This window comes from Semicossyphus pulcher, unplaced genomic scaffold, assembly GCF_022749685.1.
Source record: "Semicossyphus pulcher isolate SPU_LCO1_2020_fin unplaced genomic scaffold, fSemPul1.0.p SCAF_6, whole genome shotgun sequence".
NCBI classification, from domain to species: domain Eukaryota; kingdom Metazoa; phylum Chordata; class Actinopteri; order Labriformes; family Labridae; genus Semicossyphus; species Semicossyphus pulcher.
In genome coordinates this window covers 18,817,317-18,831,630 of record NW_027211737.1, presented here as the reverse complement: position 1 = coordinate 18,831,630, position 14,314 = coordinate 18,817,317, and the positions used below count along the sequence as shown (strand labels likewise).

At 41.9% G+C, this 14,314-nt stretch overlaps 1 protein-coding gene across 1 annotated transcript; it reads left to right on the top strand.

Annotated features, from left to right (window-relative positions):
* Positions 1 to 49: 49 nt before the first annotated feature.
* Positions 50 to 11,571, top strand: plekha2 (pleckstrin homology domain containing A2). Its single transcript, XM_069683750.1, has 12 exons — positions 50 to 282; positions 3,756 to 3,916; positions 4,041 to 4,097; positions 4,438 to 4,486; positions 4,624 to 4,721; positions 6,508 to 6,639; positions 6,844 to 6,927; positions 7,039 to 7,107; positions 7,202 to 7,272; positions 8,561 to 8,624; positions 9,787 to 9,864; positions 9,980 to 11,571. The coding sequence occupies exons 2-12, from the start codon at positions 3,776 to 3,778 to the stop codon at positions 10,427 to 10,429; spliced, it is 1,293 nt and encodes a 430-aa protein (XP_069539851.1). The 5' UTR covers positions 50 to 282; positions 3,756 to 3,775; the 3' UTR covers positions 10,430 to 11,571.
* The last annotated feature ends 2,743 nt before the right edge of the window (positions 11,572 to 14,314 follow it).

Sequence of the window (14,314 nt, the reverse complement as noted above, 5' to 3'; positions counted from 1 at the left end):
CTGACAGAGGACGCATAGATCACATCCGGGGTTGGTTTATTCTAATAACGAAACGTCCAACCCGGAAAAAAGACAAGTCTTCAGTAATCCGATCACACAAACAAACAGACAGGAGTGTGACAGTGTGCTGCACGCGGGCCTTGTGAATGTAGGCAGTTTGTAAAAGTTATTCAAACATCGTCTGACATGCTCGTTACGAACCAAACTCTCCGGGTCTCTCCTCTCTGCTTCGGAGCCGCGCGGGGCGCTGGCTGTGGCGCACACTGACTCTCCACACAGCGGGTAAGTAGCAGTCCACAGTGGCACTTTGTGTGTCTGTGTGTGAGTATGTGTGTGTGACTGTGTGTCTGTGTGCGGTACAGTGCAGTAGGTGTGGCAGGCCGTTGAGTCAGTGCAGGTCATCTGAGCTGAACAAACGTCTGTCAGGTGTAGCTGAGTAATTGTTCCAGATCACACTTCAGCTTTTCATTGCACGCTCATGGTCACGTTATACGTGCACGCTCATGATCGGCAAACTGGTCACTCAGTGGTGTGAAACTCGTGCCTGCTCTGCTGCTGTGTGAATCCAGCTGTCAATGCAAAGCAGAGAGAGAGGGAGGGAGGAAGGTGAATTATGGTTTGGTCCTTGAATGTCACACAGAATGCCCAGCTGTCACAACTTCATAGAGACCAAATGTTCAGTTTGATGTTTGATTTTGAGGTTCTTTAGGTGAGTAATTTTGTGTTATGCTACTTCATATTGTTACTTAACCACATTTGAAAGATTCTTTACATAAAAAATACAATACCCCCAGCTATAGTTGTTAGATACTTTTCAATGCAAGATTTTTAATAAATACAGGCTAACTTTACATGAAAATGACCGGGGTGAGGAAGGCGGCTGAACCTGTGTTTCACTTTTTTCCTGTTGTAATGCAACCTTCTCTCCCTAATATCTGAAAAAATATTTTAGTATTATAGTTTTTAATTCATACAAGTCATTTAACCATAGAAACAACTTTGGAAAAAAAAGTGGGGAAAGGAAACCAAGAACCTCCCTTTCCTCAATAATTTCTGAATACTCTCTAAGTGTATGAGGTAGTGTTTGTGAAAGTACATGAAGCGTTTCCTAAGTTGCCGACAACATAGAGGCAATGTTTACATGTTAATGCACCAATAGTATCAATGATATATGACCTCTGACTGTCAGCCTTCGAGTCCTCACGATAGACAATCTTGAATTGTCGACCGTTTGACACTTTTGCTTGTAAAGTGACTCAAAACTATTCATCTGATTAAAAAGCCATTAAGTTCTTGTCCCATTGAAACCACTGCTTTTTTAGCTATAACCAATAACATTGTCAAGGTGAGAGCTATTCAGCCTGTGAAACGCTGCAGAGGGAACTCAGATCTGAGAGGGTCAGCCACATGATAGCTCACCTTGGTTTGGGTCTTAAAGCCACTGGAACCCCAAATAAATCCACAACAGCCTTCTAACACTGGCATTATGTACATTATAGTTGGCCCTACAAATTAATTCAAATCGAAATTTGATACATAGGCATTTAAGTTTCGGTAAACTTTCCTGATTTCCAACCTATTCAAGCAGCGACAAGTTGCCTTTGACTTCACGCTCTGGTTGTTCCAGTTCTGCTATTCGTCCAAACAAAGGCAAATTCTTTGCTACTTTACTGCTTCCCCATTGATCAGCTGCTGAAAAGGCTAGTAACAGTAAAAATGTAAAAAAGTTTTTAAAAAAGTGCATTGAACCATGTTTTGAGTTAAAAAACACATATTTGATAAGCTAGTAACTGCGGTAAGACAACAGCTAACGTTAGCACATTAGCATTACTTAGCGTTAGCAAAACTTGGACTGCCACGCCAACACAGTCTTAAAAAATGGTCCAAACTGCAAAATGAATTGTGTTTAGAACGAGGTTTACAGTTATTAATGTTTATTTTTACTTTCGTAGATGCTTAATGGCACTCTCAACTTTTATATAATATTCAAGTTAAATATTTAAAGCCAAATGTCCAGGGGCTTTTTATTGTTAGCAAAGACTCTATGTTACAAACTGGGAGCATGGGAGGGTTGAATAAATTATAGGTTTGATTTACTCAAAGTCAAGAAACCTGTTCATCTTTTTTTTCTCCCATCTCCTGTTATTCTCTCTCAAAAACTTTACAGAAGTACATAAAATATAATGGGCATCAAGTTGAAACAGATTCTGTTAATCAAAAGCTGGGGCTGAATCTCAAATAAGGCAGCTGTGAAGAGTGAGTGGGCGGGTTTCATTTCACTGCTCTGGATGTGGTAAAACACAATGATATCACTGCTGTGATCTGAACACTGAGTTCTGCCCTCCAAACTTTATGTTTTAATATTTGTATATATATATATATATGTGTGTGTGTCATCTTCATGCAATTCACAGCAGGACTTAAAATCTCATAAACGTTCTTAAGAGTGAAAAATAATTATTAGTAAAGCTTTAACAGATTCCACAATCTCACCGCTGCTTCTGCTTCTGCTTCTGCGCGTGTGTGTGTGTGTGTGTGTGTGTGTCTGTGTGCACGCGTTGGTATCTGTGTGACCTCTGTGGCATCGTTGTCACTTTTCCATTACACCCAGAGTTTGTGCAAAATGGCCTCTGAACAGTTTGTATCTTTGACCTATTTAAATGGCAGGAGTGAAAAAAAAAAAGCCTCTTGAAAGACAGGTAGTTTCGATATGAAGCATTCACCAACCATCATTTAAAAATAGTTTCACACAAGGTGTAGATGCAGTTATTCAACTGTCTCTGCTTGTTTGGTGACGTGTGTGAATGTTTAAGTGGAAACTTTGATCAAGTCCAACTCTTTTAAACCAGGACAGTCCTGTTAAAGTACAGACTGAAGGCCCAGCCATTCAGTCCCGATCGTTTATTTTATATGACTGTCACTTACATTATGACTTTTGTTCTTATTAAAATCAAATCAGTCACAGATGTGGCCTAGTTGGCTCACACATTACCTTTGTGGCCGCTCGTCCTTTGAATAAATTTAAGTTTAAGGACAAAAGGTAAACGTGCAGAAAAGATGAACTCAGGTGAACTCTGAACAGAAACAGCGGAGAGACTGACAGGAGGATGAGGTTATTAAATCGAGCTCTTAAAGTGCCAGAAGTCCTCCGACTCCCCCGCCCCCTAAAGAATAAAAGTATGTCATGCACAGATGTCCGCCATGGATACACGTCTCTTTAAAAGCAGACACTATTGAAACCTTCAGTGTCTGAGCTTAAAGAGTCTTGATCCGTCAGTCAGTCAGTCCGTCAGCAGCTCAGTGATTCACATGCCTGGCATCATCTTAATGAATACATCTTTTACCCCATTCCTCCCCCTTCCCTTCCTCCCTCCCTCTCCTCTTCCTCTCTCTTCTCCGGCCAGTGGAAATGTGCGTGTGTGCAGATCTTGAGTGCAGTCTGTAATTTTTGGCTGTGGTGGAGGGCCTCAGCTCAGCCTCAGGCTTCAGGGTTTGCTGCTCAGCCTCAATCACGTCACATGAAAAACTGCTGAGTGCGAGCGGGTCTCTGTCTTTCCTGTGTGTGCATGTGTGTGCGTGTGTGTGTGTGTGTCTGAACAGTAAATTAAAGATATTTTATCCTCCACATCTGCCTGTCCGCGCCTCTCTGTCCTATAAGTCTGTCCTCTTCTGCTGTTCCCTTTGCATTATGCCTCATATATCCGTCTGACTTTAGTACCTGTCTGTCTCTCTATCCGCCTGTCTGTGTGTCTCAGTGATATGTCATAGCAGCAGCATGCCGTACGTGGACCGGCTCAACCGTGTGTGCGGCTTCCTGGACATCGAGGAGAAGGAGAACAGCTGCCGCTTCCAGAGGCGATATTTTATCCTCGACACGCAGGGAAATGCTCTGCTGTGGTACATGGACAACCCACAGGTACTCAAACATGCATGACACACGCTTGTACAAACAGCAAGAGGAAGTGAAATTCACCAATAGGAGACGAGTAACCTTGGACTCTGAGCCAATAATGAGTCTGTGTGTTTGTGTTTGCATGCAGAACCTGCCCAGCGGAGCCAGCTTCGTTGGCAGCCTGAAACTAACCTACATCTCTAAGGTAAACAGCGCTCATTATCGCCTGCAGCTTCACCTGGCTGTGTGTTGTAGCTACATAACATCCCGTAAACTACGTATATGCATAAACATGCAAACAGGATGCACGGATCTCTGTAGTTGTAGTTAAGGGTCACATGCAGAAGCAGACTTTGTGAAGTTTTCCAGATGTCAGCGCGCTCACTGAGCTAACCAGAGATAATGACATCTGGCTTCAGTGCTGACAGCTCCTCCCTGGATACTCTGACTCAAAGAGACGTCAAAGATATGAAATGTTTATTCTCCCCTCTCCTCATGTCTCCCTTCCTTTCCTTTCCTTTCCTTTCCTCTTCTCCTCCTCTTAGGTGAATGAAGCTACAGCAAAGCAAAAGCCCAAGACAGAGTTCTGCTTTGGTGAGATAATTATTTTCTAAATCACAGTGTCATGCGTATGCAGCTGCAAACAATGGCATTAATTTTGTTGACACGTGATAATCTTGTATAATGAACTTATTGTGTATTTGAGTGGAATCAATGTCTATTTTCTGCAGTCATCAATGCAGTTTCCCGGCGGTACTTCCTCCAAGCCAACGATGTGACTGACATGAGAGACTGGGTGGCTGCCCTCAACAAGGCCAGTAAGATCACTGTAAGTGTACACGCACACAGATATTATAACCGGATATCTTTGTGTACTGCCAGAAAAAGGCTAAAGCAGCAGTTATAGATGAGGGATTTGTTTCCACCTGAGCGCAGGAAGCTACATTTGTGGTGCTGTGACTGAAAGCGTGTTGTCTCTGGAGGGCTCAGATGCCAGCACAAACCCTCTCTCTCTGTGAATGAGGAAACTGTGCATGAATGTGGGCGATAACAATCATACGTCACTGTGGTGGAGGTGTCAAAAACACCACTGTGTGCTGTTACTAAACGTGCCTTGGTCGTTCAGTTTGCAGATTTGCATTATGTTTGTGTGTGTTTAGAGAGCTGACCCGTGCCGCGTAGACTGGAAACATCCAGATGTTTCATGACAGCAGATGTCTGAGACGAGCTTGTCTCTCTTTCTCTCACCTGCACACTGACACAGGAAGCAGCGCCGCTCACACTCTTTCACTTCCTCTTTGATTGGAGGGCTTCTCTGCCGCCTTTTCTAAGCCTCTTTGGCCTGCATGAAAATATGAAATGCTTCCTAACGCAGACAGCACCTGGTTGAAAGGCAGGAATGAAAGTAGAAGACTGACTGATGAATTTCACAGAAGATACATATATATATATTTTTTTACCCTTTACAGTTCTTTGCAAAAGAATTCACCCCCTTGAACTTTTCTGTTTGTTGTCATGTTACAGCTGAAAATTAAAGAGGATTTTATTGAGGTTGCATGTAATGTACCAACACTGCTCATGTTTAGATTATTCATTCCTTAATTATTATGGTGTTTTTACCTTTGTACCTTTATTGAGCAGCTTACAGTGAAAAACAGACAGGAAGTGAGGGGAGGGAAAACTGTAACTGACATTAAGAAAAGGTTGTGACCAGAATCCAACCGGGGGGTTGTAGTTATGTGCTGTACAACCAGGAGGCACAGAACTGTTTAATTTGAGTATATTTTTTATTTTGGATATTTAATTTCCTAGAGAAGCAAGTGTTAATTATTTACCAGAGCACAGAGATGGAGGTGTTTTTTATTGACATGCATCCTGCCAACAGATGGTTGAACAACAAAAGATATGCAAACTTCCTTATGGACTGCGAACAGTTTTTCATCTCATGGACATCTGTGGCCTTTTATTTTAGCTAGCTTGATTGTGTATTCTGTTTCATTGGCAGCGTTTATGGAAAAATAACCGCTTTTCATCCAAATAACATGGTGTCTTAAGTTATGAGCGAGCTTGTGACTGTTGAAGTCATGCTACTGTTATAAACATTGCAATAAAAAAATAACACAACCAAACCTGCCATATGAGACTTAGATAGTAAAAGTGACTTCTAAAAACAAAGGGAGTGGTTAGCGCTGTCGCCTCACAGCTAGAAGGTTCGTAGTCCTGGTTCGAACAAAGAGGGCCTTTCTGTGTGGAGTTTGCATGTTCTCCCTGTGCATGTGTGGTTTCCCTCCGGTTCATTGGTGACTCAAAATTGCCTGTAGGTGTAAATGTGAGTGTGAAAGGTTGTCTGTCTCTATGTGTCACCCCTGTGATTGACTGGCAATCTCCAGCCCCCTGCAACCCTGAACAGGATAAGGGCTATAGATAATAGGACGGATGGATGATAGATTTGTCTTACAAACTTTTCCTTTGACGTGTAGAAAACTGTTGTGTTTCACTTTTGTTACTTCTAGAAAAACCTTATATTTTATTACCAGCAGGTATTTTGAAACTTTAGCTAACACTTGTTTAAGTAATGCTAGTTAATGTAATCCTACCTGTTGCTATGGTGACAGGTTCCCAAGTCTGGCCCCGCTCCTCCGAGGTCCGATGTGAAGGCAGTGATCGGCGACGCTCAGGGAGGGAGGAGACAGCAGGCGTACAAGGCGGAGATCATTGGTGGCGTTGTGGTGCACACTCCCATCCAGGTAACCAAGAGGCTGAAACCTGTGAGGTTACTGTGAGGTCACTGTGATGCGTTTAGGAGCATTTATATCATGTAGCAAAACAAAGTACAACTCCCCCCCCCCAGCCTCTGAAACCGTTCTGTGTGTAATCTGATATTTTGTAAAGATGGTGGTTACATGATTGTTGTTACGATAATGAAGATGGTTTCTGCTGAAATGTTTCAGAACGAGAGTGAAGACGCAGACGGCAGGAAGGGCACCAGGCCAGGCGTGCTGAGGTGTGGTTACTGTGTCAAACAGGGAAATGTGGTAAGTACCCAGCTGCTTATTACTCATTAACTCTGTGTAGAATAAAAAAAGCTTTATGTGGAAACTGTAATGTGGTGTGTGTGTGCGTGTTTGTGCGTGTTTGTGTTTCAGAGGAAGAGCTGGAAGAGGAGGTTTTTCACCCTTGATGATAATGCAGTCTGCTACTACAAGTCTGAGACGGTGAGAGGCAGACTTCTTCTATGTTTCCTCTTCCATGTTGATGTTTTTGGTGCGACCGTTGTCCTTGTCTGACTTGTGCTGATGTTTGTCCCAGGATAAGGATCCTCTCCGAGCAATTCCACTAAGGGACATTCAGAAGGTCCACGAATGTCTCGTCAAGTCAGGGTGAGTCCAATGTGAAGCACTGAGTCTAATTCTTTCTCTCCATCTGGTCTTTTCTCTAGAGCTGGTCTCTAGAGAGTCTCACATGGAGGTTTCAATGTTTTTACATGAGATTTTCAGACCCTGGCTTCAGTTAGGGAACGTCTTTAAAGTGAATGCGAAATGTAGACAAACGTATAAATAGTGGATGTAGCCAGTGTGACGTCACCCACTAGTAATCAACTGCCATTTTCAAGCCTGATGTTTCTGATTTTTGCTGCTGCCGTGTTGGTTATTTTGGAGCCAGAAGTGACCATATTGGGATGAAGGGTGGAGTTGGAGAAAAGGGGTTGGTAAACATCAAGTTACGGCTCTTAAGTCTGTGAGATATTTGCTTTGCTACATTTAATTTTAGCTGTTGGGTTAGTAGCTAAAGGAGTTAGTCCCCGTACAGTTTTCATGAATAGCAAAATTATCTAGTGTCACGGCAAACACGACCCTGGGAAAAGGTATGCCAGCTCTCCTCTAGGGCTTCCTGGACTCTGTTTCAGAGTCATCCTAATCACTTCGGCCATCCCTCTTTTAATGAAACACTGGCTGTGCAACAAGGTAGGTCCACGGCCCGAGCCAGCCATGAAGGACAGCCAATAGGGAGATAGTGTGCCGTGACAACAGGGATCAAAACTGTTTTGTTCCAACCTAAAAACGTGTTTAATTGTGCTGTAAAGTATTGCACTTTGATATGAGGTCTAATGGGGATTGACTCGCTTTTGGAGTCAGCCTCAAGTGGCCACCAGAAGAACTGCAGTTTTTGGAACTTGAGCGCTGGCTTCAATGTTTATCCCCCGAGCTAACCATTTGAACATGGCCAATTCTGGCATTTACACGTCGTTGAAACCTCTTTTTCTTTTTCAATTAACAGTTACTTCACTTTTATTTACACGCAGTTTAGACTTACTTTTCTTAAGATGGGTTTCACTTACAAATAATAATTTAATAGCTTATTATTTTGGTATATGGTTAAAACAGAATGTTTTTCACAGCTAATACAGCGTGTGGTTTTACAGCTAATACATGCATATGACGAGTTTAAATGACAATAGAGAGCAACTGAAAACTGAAAATGATCAAATCTTGACAGTTTTGTAAAGATGTCTTGTTTATGCCTGGTAACTTTCTGTATAAATCTGAAAACAGATATGAAAACATGAGTCCAGATATGTTTCTAAGATTAAAACACTGATGCAGAGAGTTCTACCATCCCTCCCTGTAGCTAATGAATAATCCATCTTTGCCACTCTGTGTCCGACAGGGAACTTCTACTGAGAGACAACCTGTTTGAAATCATCACTAGCTCCCGAACCTTCTACATCCAGGTACAACACCGTCTTTCTGCTACACCAACCAATCAGAATCCCTGTTCCTAACGGGGTTTTTTTGTGATGTCAACTGGGTGAAAAGATTAAAATAATAATATGTTTTGTTTGTCAGGGCACAGGGGGTCTATATTCCCAGCTGTGTCTGTGCTGATGCTTTGAGTTGTTTCCTCTAAATGCTCTGCCGCTGATGTGTGGCACGGGCATGAAAAGTTTGTTTTTTGTGAAACATGCTCAGCCATCTGTTACCATAACAACAGCAATAACATCCTGCCCACCAGTCACCTGGGAGAACAGCTGACTGAGACGTTAAGGTCAGATACAGTAAGACGGAGAGTGATGAGAAAGAGAGAGAGACCACAAGCTTCAGAAGTTTTTGTTTTGTTTGTGTGAAAAAAGGAAGCCTGACGAACATTTAGGAAACTGAAACAAACACATAAACAAACAAGCATCGCTGAAAAAAATACGTTTTTAAAATATATTTTAGAGTTTGAAAGACTAAGAATTACCGCCTTGCGGTTGTATGCCTCCGCCAACTGGTCAAGTTGAAGTTACATTTCTGTCTGTGTAGACTCTAGATGTTGGAGTTATTTAACAAAAGGTATTAAGTGTATGTTTTGGCAAAATGGAATTTAATATTGTGCGACATGTATGATTCCAGTCAATAGTTTCCAGTGAGAAATATGCTGCCCTCACTTAGAGACTATGTTTCCAGAGAAGGAGAGAGTTCTGATAAAGAGCTTTGACGCATGATGCAAATATCATCACCTTAAGTTCAATTTTAGCAAGATCAAAGAGCTTGTTGTGGATTACCAGAGGAACAAGAGCCCCCCTGTGCTGGTTGTCATCCAGTGAGAGGAAGTGAAAGGGGGTGGATTCAAAAATAGACCTTGGGGTCTAAATTAATAAGAATTGTATTGGAGTGACAATATGAAGCATTATGCTGTCACAGTGAAGACCTTTCATCTTTTGGGTATAAAATGTCATCACTTTATCATTTTAAACCTGCTCGAAATGTGTGTGAAATTTTGTCATAATTCGCGTATGAATTCTTGCGATGATATAGGATAGATTTTTTGTTGGTTTTGGTCTTTTCATGATATTTGTTGATATTTGTGAAAAGCTCTGCAAGGCTTTATGTTGTGTTAATGATTCTCTACAGACAGACTCTCCAGAGGAGATGCATGGCTGGATCAGGGATGTTGAGTTGAAGATCCAGGACTTCAGAGGTCCCCCGAAGGTAACGCTTGTCTGTCACCTTGGAACAAAAAACAGATTTACATTAATTCATCTTATTTCTTGTTCTGGGAGAAGAGGAGAAAACTCTGATGGCGTCTTTGTCTGTCTCATTTCAGGGTTTTTCATTTAAACGTGCCTCCTCTCTGTATCGAAGTCACAACGCCTCCTCAGCATCTCGTCATCAAAGCGACGAGCGCAGACCTCCACTGATCAAGTCCTGCTCCGTGAATCCAGGCTGGCAGCCCTGGATGCCCGTCCCGCCGTGTGAGCCCTCCATCCTGGACGTGGAGGATGAAGACAGTGCTTTCAGCCCTGTGCCCACCTTGCCTTCTCTCTCCTCTTCCTCAACCTCTTCCTCCACCTCATCCTCCTCCAACTCCCTCTCCATCCCCGCACCTTGCCCCGGCGTGCCTCCGGCTCCTTCCACCAGCGGACTGGGGATCCTCACTGCTTCAGGGGACGTGGCCAGTGGGCGGAGGAGGCACCGCTCGCAGCCTCAGCCTCACACCGGCTGCAGCTTCCCCTTCAGCCTGGATGACGACGGCATCCGCACCACCGACGTCTAATCAATGAAGTCTCTCCAGACTCCTGTGTGGACTTTAGTGTTGGTACGTACCTGCTTTAAAATGAATGTGACTGGTAATAAAAGTATTCCCTGTAAATGAAGTGACACTGTGATCGTCTGCCTCGAGGCCATGACGTGAGATTGGGGCCCTCTGCTGGTCATGTAGCTGCATTGCAGACGAAGGATGCTCCCAGCTGGAAGGGGACCAAGAAGGGGCGCAGTGCTTGATGTTCACAGGTCTGTGAAGAAGTATGATGGAGTGTTTTAAGTGCAACTTCCTCTGAAAACTTGAATAATCTTGTTTTTAATTGTTCCTGCAGCAAAATGATGGCACATGCTTTTAATCTATTGCACTTAGCTCCAATCGGAGATGTTACTCTGTAATCAAAAACCCTGCAGGGGGTTTCCCCAACAAGTGTTGAAGGCTTTTTAACACATTAGTATCCATCGTTTTATATCCAAGCTTGTGTTCACTTCAAAATAACAAGGGTCTTTTTTAGTTTCTATTGAGCCCAGCAGTGTTTTTTCCCTCTTTTTTATGTGATATCCTCACATCAGCTTACCTTCATTAATAATTACCAGCAGTTTATTACTAACGTGTAATCAGGTGTCTGGGGGAAAGTGTCCTGCCGGCCTCATAAAAAGGTACCTGCTCTCTCTTTCATGTCTGCTGACGTGAGCTTTTAACATTCGCCTTAAGATCAATTGTCAGTTAACTGTGACTCCTCTAAGCTTGTACAGGGTACCATAATGATGCAGCAGTGTTCTGATGGTACGTGTTAGTAGAATGTACTGCATACATCATAGTACGGCTGATCAGCTGGTCGACAGCTCTGTAAATGTGATTTTCTTGTTGCAGCGTCGCGTGGGGAAAATGTGCCACTACTTCTGGTAATTTAATTGTATTTCAGCTTTTTTCCTTTTTACTGGTGTTTTTTTTAGCAGATATCACAGCTTCCTCTGAGCTGATGCCTCAGATACTTTGTGTTGTTACACCGGTAACCCCCTCTCAGGTTCACCTCAAGACTCCATTGATGTGGTACCGTGTTCATTCCTGTTTCCGTTCTCTGAAGCTGTGTGCTCTCGTCTGCCCGCACACAATGTTAATTTTCTTCTTTCTTGTACATTAAATGATGCTTTTTATTCGTCCTGTCTGAGTCGTTTTTGAGCTTATGTTCGTATTTTGTTTCAGTTTGACTTTTAAAACATCGAGTCGGTCGGTTGTTTCTCACAAAGTAAAGGATAAACAAACACGAGTATTCTGAATTGACCTTTGGTAGAAGTGATGGCTTTAAGAAGTTTTTGTGTATTGTCTTGGAAGTGTAAAAATGTCTATCTTGCAGGCATACAAAGGGTCAGGACCAATTTATCTGACCTTTAACACTTAAACATGCGCACGCCGTGTAGACACAAACACAAGCACGCACACACATGCACTTGCCAATCTGGTGCCCAGAGGCTGTGTTAAGTGAAGTGTTTCACACGTCCAGTGCAAAGGTCCATTAGGTAAAACGCCTAAAACTCTGTCCTGACCTCGTCCACTTCCCTCTCCGCCTTTCAGTGCAGCTGGACTGGCGTGACTAAAACGTCTCCACTGAACGGTTTAAATTGTGTCGGTAGGTAAAAAGGCCCTGAGTGCCTGTGAAATGTCAGCTGTGTTGAAATGAGTTTTCAGTCTGTTAAAGACGGAGCTCCTCCAGGTACTGAGAGAAATCCAAGCAGAAACATGTGGCAGGAGGGGCAGCGCTGAAAGTTTGGTTAGTTTGCGGACAGAAAAACAATGATGGGGAAGGAGGACAAACTTTTGTGAGGTCAGATTCAAAGATTTTGCACACTGATCTAAAACTTTGCAGCAATATATTCAACTCATCTATCCATAGTTTTCAACATACAGACCTTTCTCTCCATTGTCAAAAGTACTTGTACCTTGATTATGAAAATGCACATCTAAACAAATTATATATAAGACAGTATTGATTTATAAAGAAACACTCAAGATGTATGGCACTGACACACTTCTTTAATGCTAGCTTAAAGATAGACAGTAGTATTTTCCTACAAGGGAACCAAGTCTTATTTCCTTCTCAGCAACTGAAAGGTGGAACTCAATTTCCATGGCAAACCAGTCATGTGATCACTGATTTTAACCTTTGTATGGAACCCTCCTCCAATTTGTATTGTTTGTAATTGTTTGTATTGTAATGGATGTTGTTTTTTTTCTTGCCCAGGGCCAACAGATGTAAACTAGCTATATAGCTAACTCTGGCCCAACAGTTGTGTTGTGCATGGCCTCTGTCAAATAAACTAATAAACTAAAAACCTTAACTAAATTCATACTCTGAGGTGTACCACAAGGCTCAATGCTTGGGCCATTGTTATTTTTGTTTTATATGTATGACTGACCTCTCCAATGTCTGTCAAGTTGTTTAAAACTTTGTTTGCAGTTGCAAGTGTTTTCTAGTCACATAGAGACACTGACACCATCACAAGTTGTTAAATAAAGATATAAATAAGCTGTCTAATTGTTTTAAGTCAAACTAAACTACATTATCAGCTATTATTGAAAGACAGTTCTCATCTTTGTTGGTCTTAATTAATGGACTTTTGGCTTCTTGTCTAACATTGTAATTGATACAGTTCTGTAAGTACTGTTCTAAACTGTTTATTATGTCTAAATGATTAGAGGATATATAAATATTGTTTCTGTTTATGTATTTAATGCTGTAATTATGTCCTTTTATATGCTACCATGGAGAGTGTCATTTTTCAAGCCCTTGAGGTTTCTTTTGGCAATTCTCCTTCACATTCTTTTATATATTCTTGATTTTATTTTAAACATTTGTTAAAAAAATAAAAATAAATAAAACAAAAAGATAAAGGTCTGAAAATATGGCGATGCACTTTAAGCCTCCCAGGTCTGAATTTCAAACATAAAGCAAAGGTCAGAAAGCACTTCAGTTTGACGCCTGTGAGTGACAGCAGCTCTGAGGGCAGACACACACACACACTGCTCCCCTAAATGTTAATGTTCCCACATGGATGACTCTCTGATGCAATTACACTCTGGTGACTCTGGATGTTGCTCCTACACATAGTCCCTGTAGCTGGATGGTTGTGCTTTGTTTGTGGTTTAAGCTCAGGTAGGTAGTATGAATCTGATGAAGACAACTAGCTTACATGGTGTGTGGGTTTCTTTGGGATGCTGTTTCATTGGTTTCTATTCTTTCCACTAGTGCAGTCATTTCCGTGTATGCAGAAGAGAGCCACTAGAGGGAGCTACAAGACACCACACCTCACTGCACTCTGTCTAGACCGTTTGAGACGTTTGCATGCAGCTGAAGATGACACGAGCGCGTAAAGCATTGATTTTAAACCAATGAAAACTGTTCTTACAGGCCACTTAATAAACATCATAACATAAACCATGACAAATGTTATGCATTTAAATTGATAAACCCGCTGCTAAACAATAACGGAATACGGAAGTTTCCTGCGTTATTGTTTGACACTTACGCCTCCCACTAGTATGGCTCCTTCAAAATAAAAGTCCCGGCAATAATAAGGGCTCAAATCAGAACAAAGACTTTTGATAAAACCAGTGAACAAAAGTTACTACATTTAAACTGGTGACTATATTAAACCATAAATAATGCATGTTATGACTACATACAATCAAAGTTACATTGAAAGAAAAAGGCTATATATAGGCCTATTAATTATTCAGTAGTCCAGAATATAAAGTGCCAGTTATAAAAACACTGAGTCCAATGCCAACATGAGGAATTGATGCTATAGCTCGGCCCTGTCTGTGAAACATGAAGATTATGTGCATGGAAGATTCATTTCCATATCAAGTGGGAATTTCTTCATCGGAAAAATATCCATT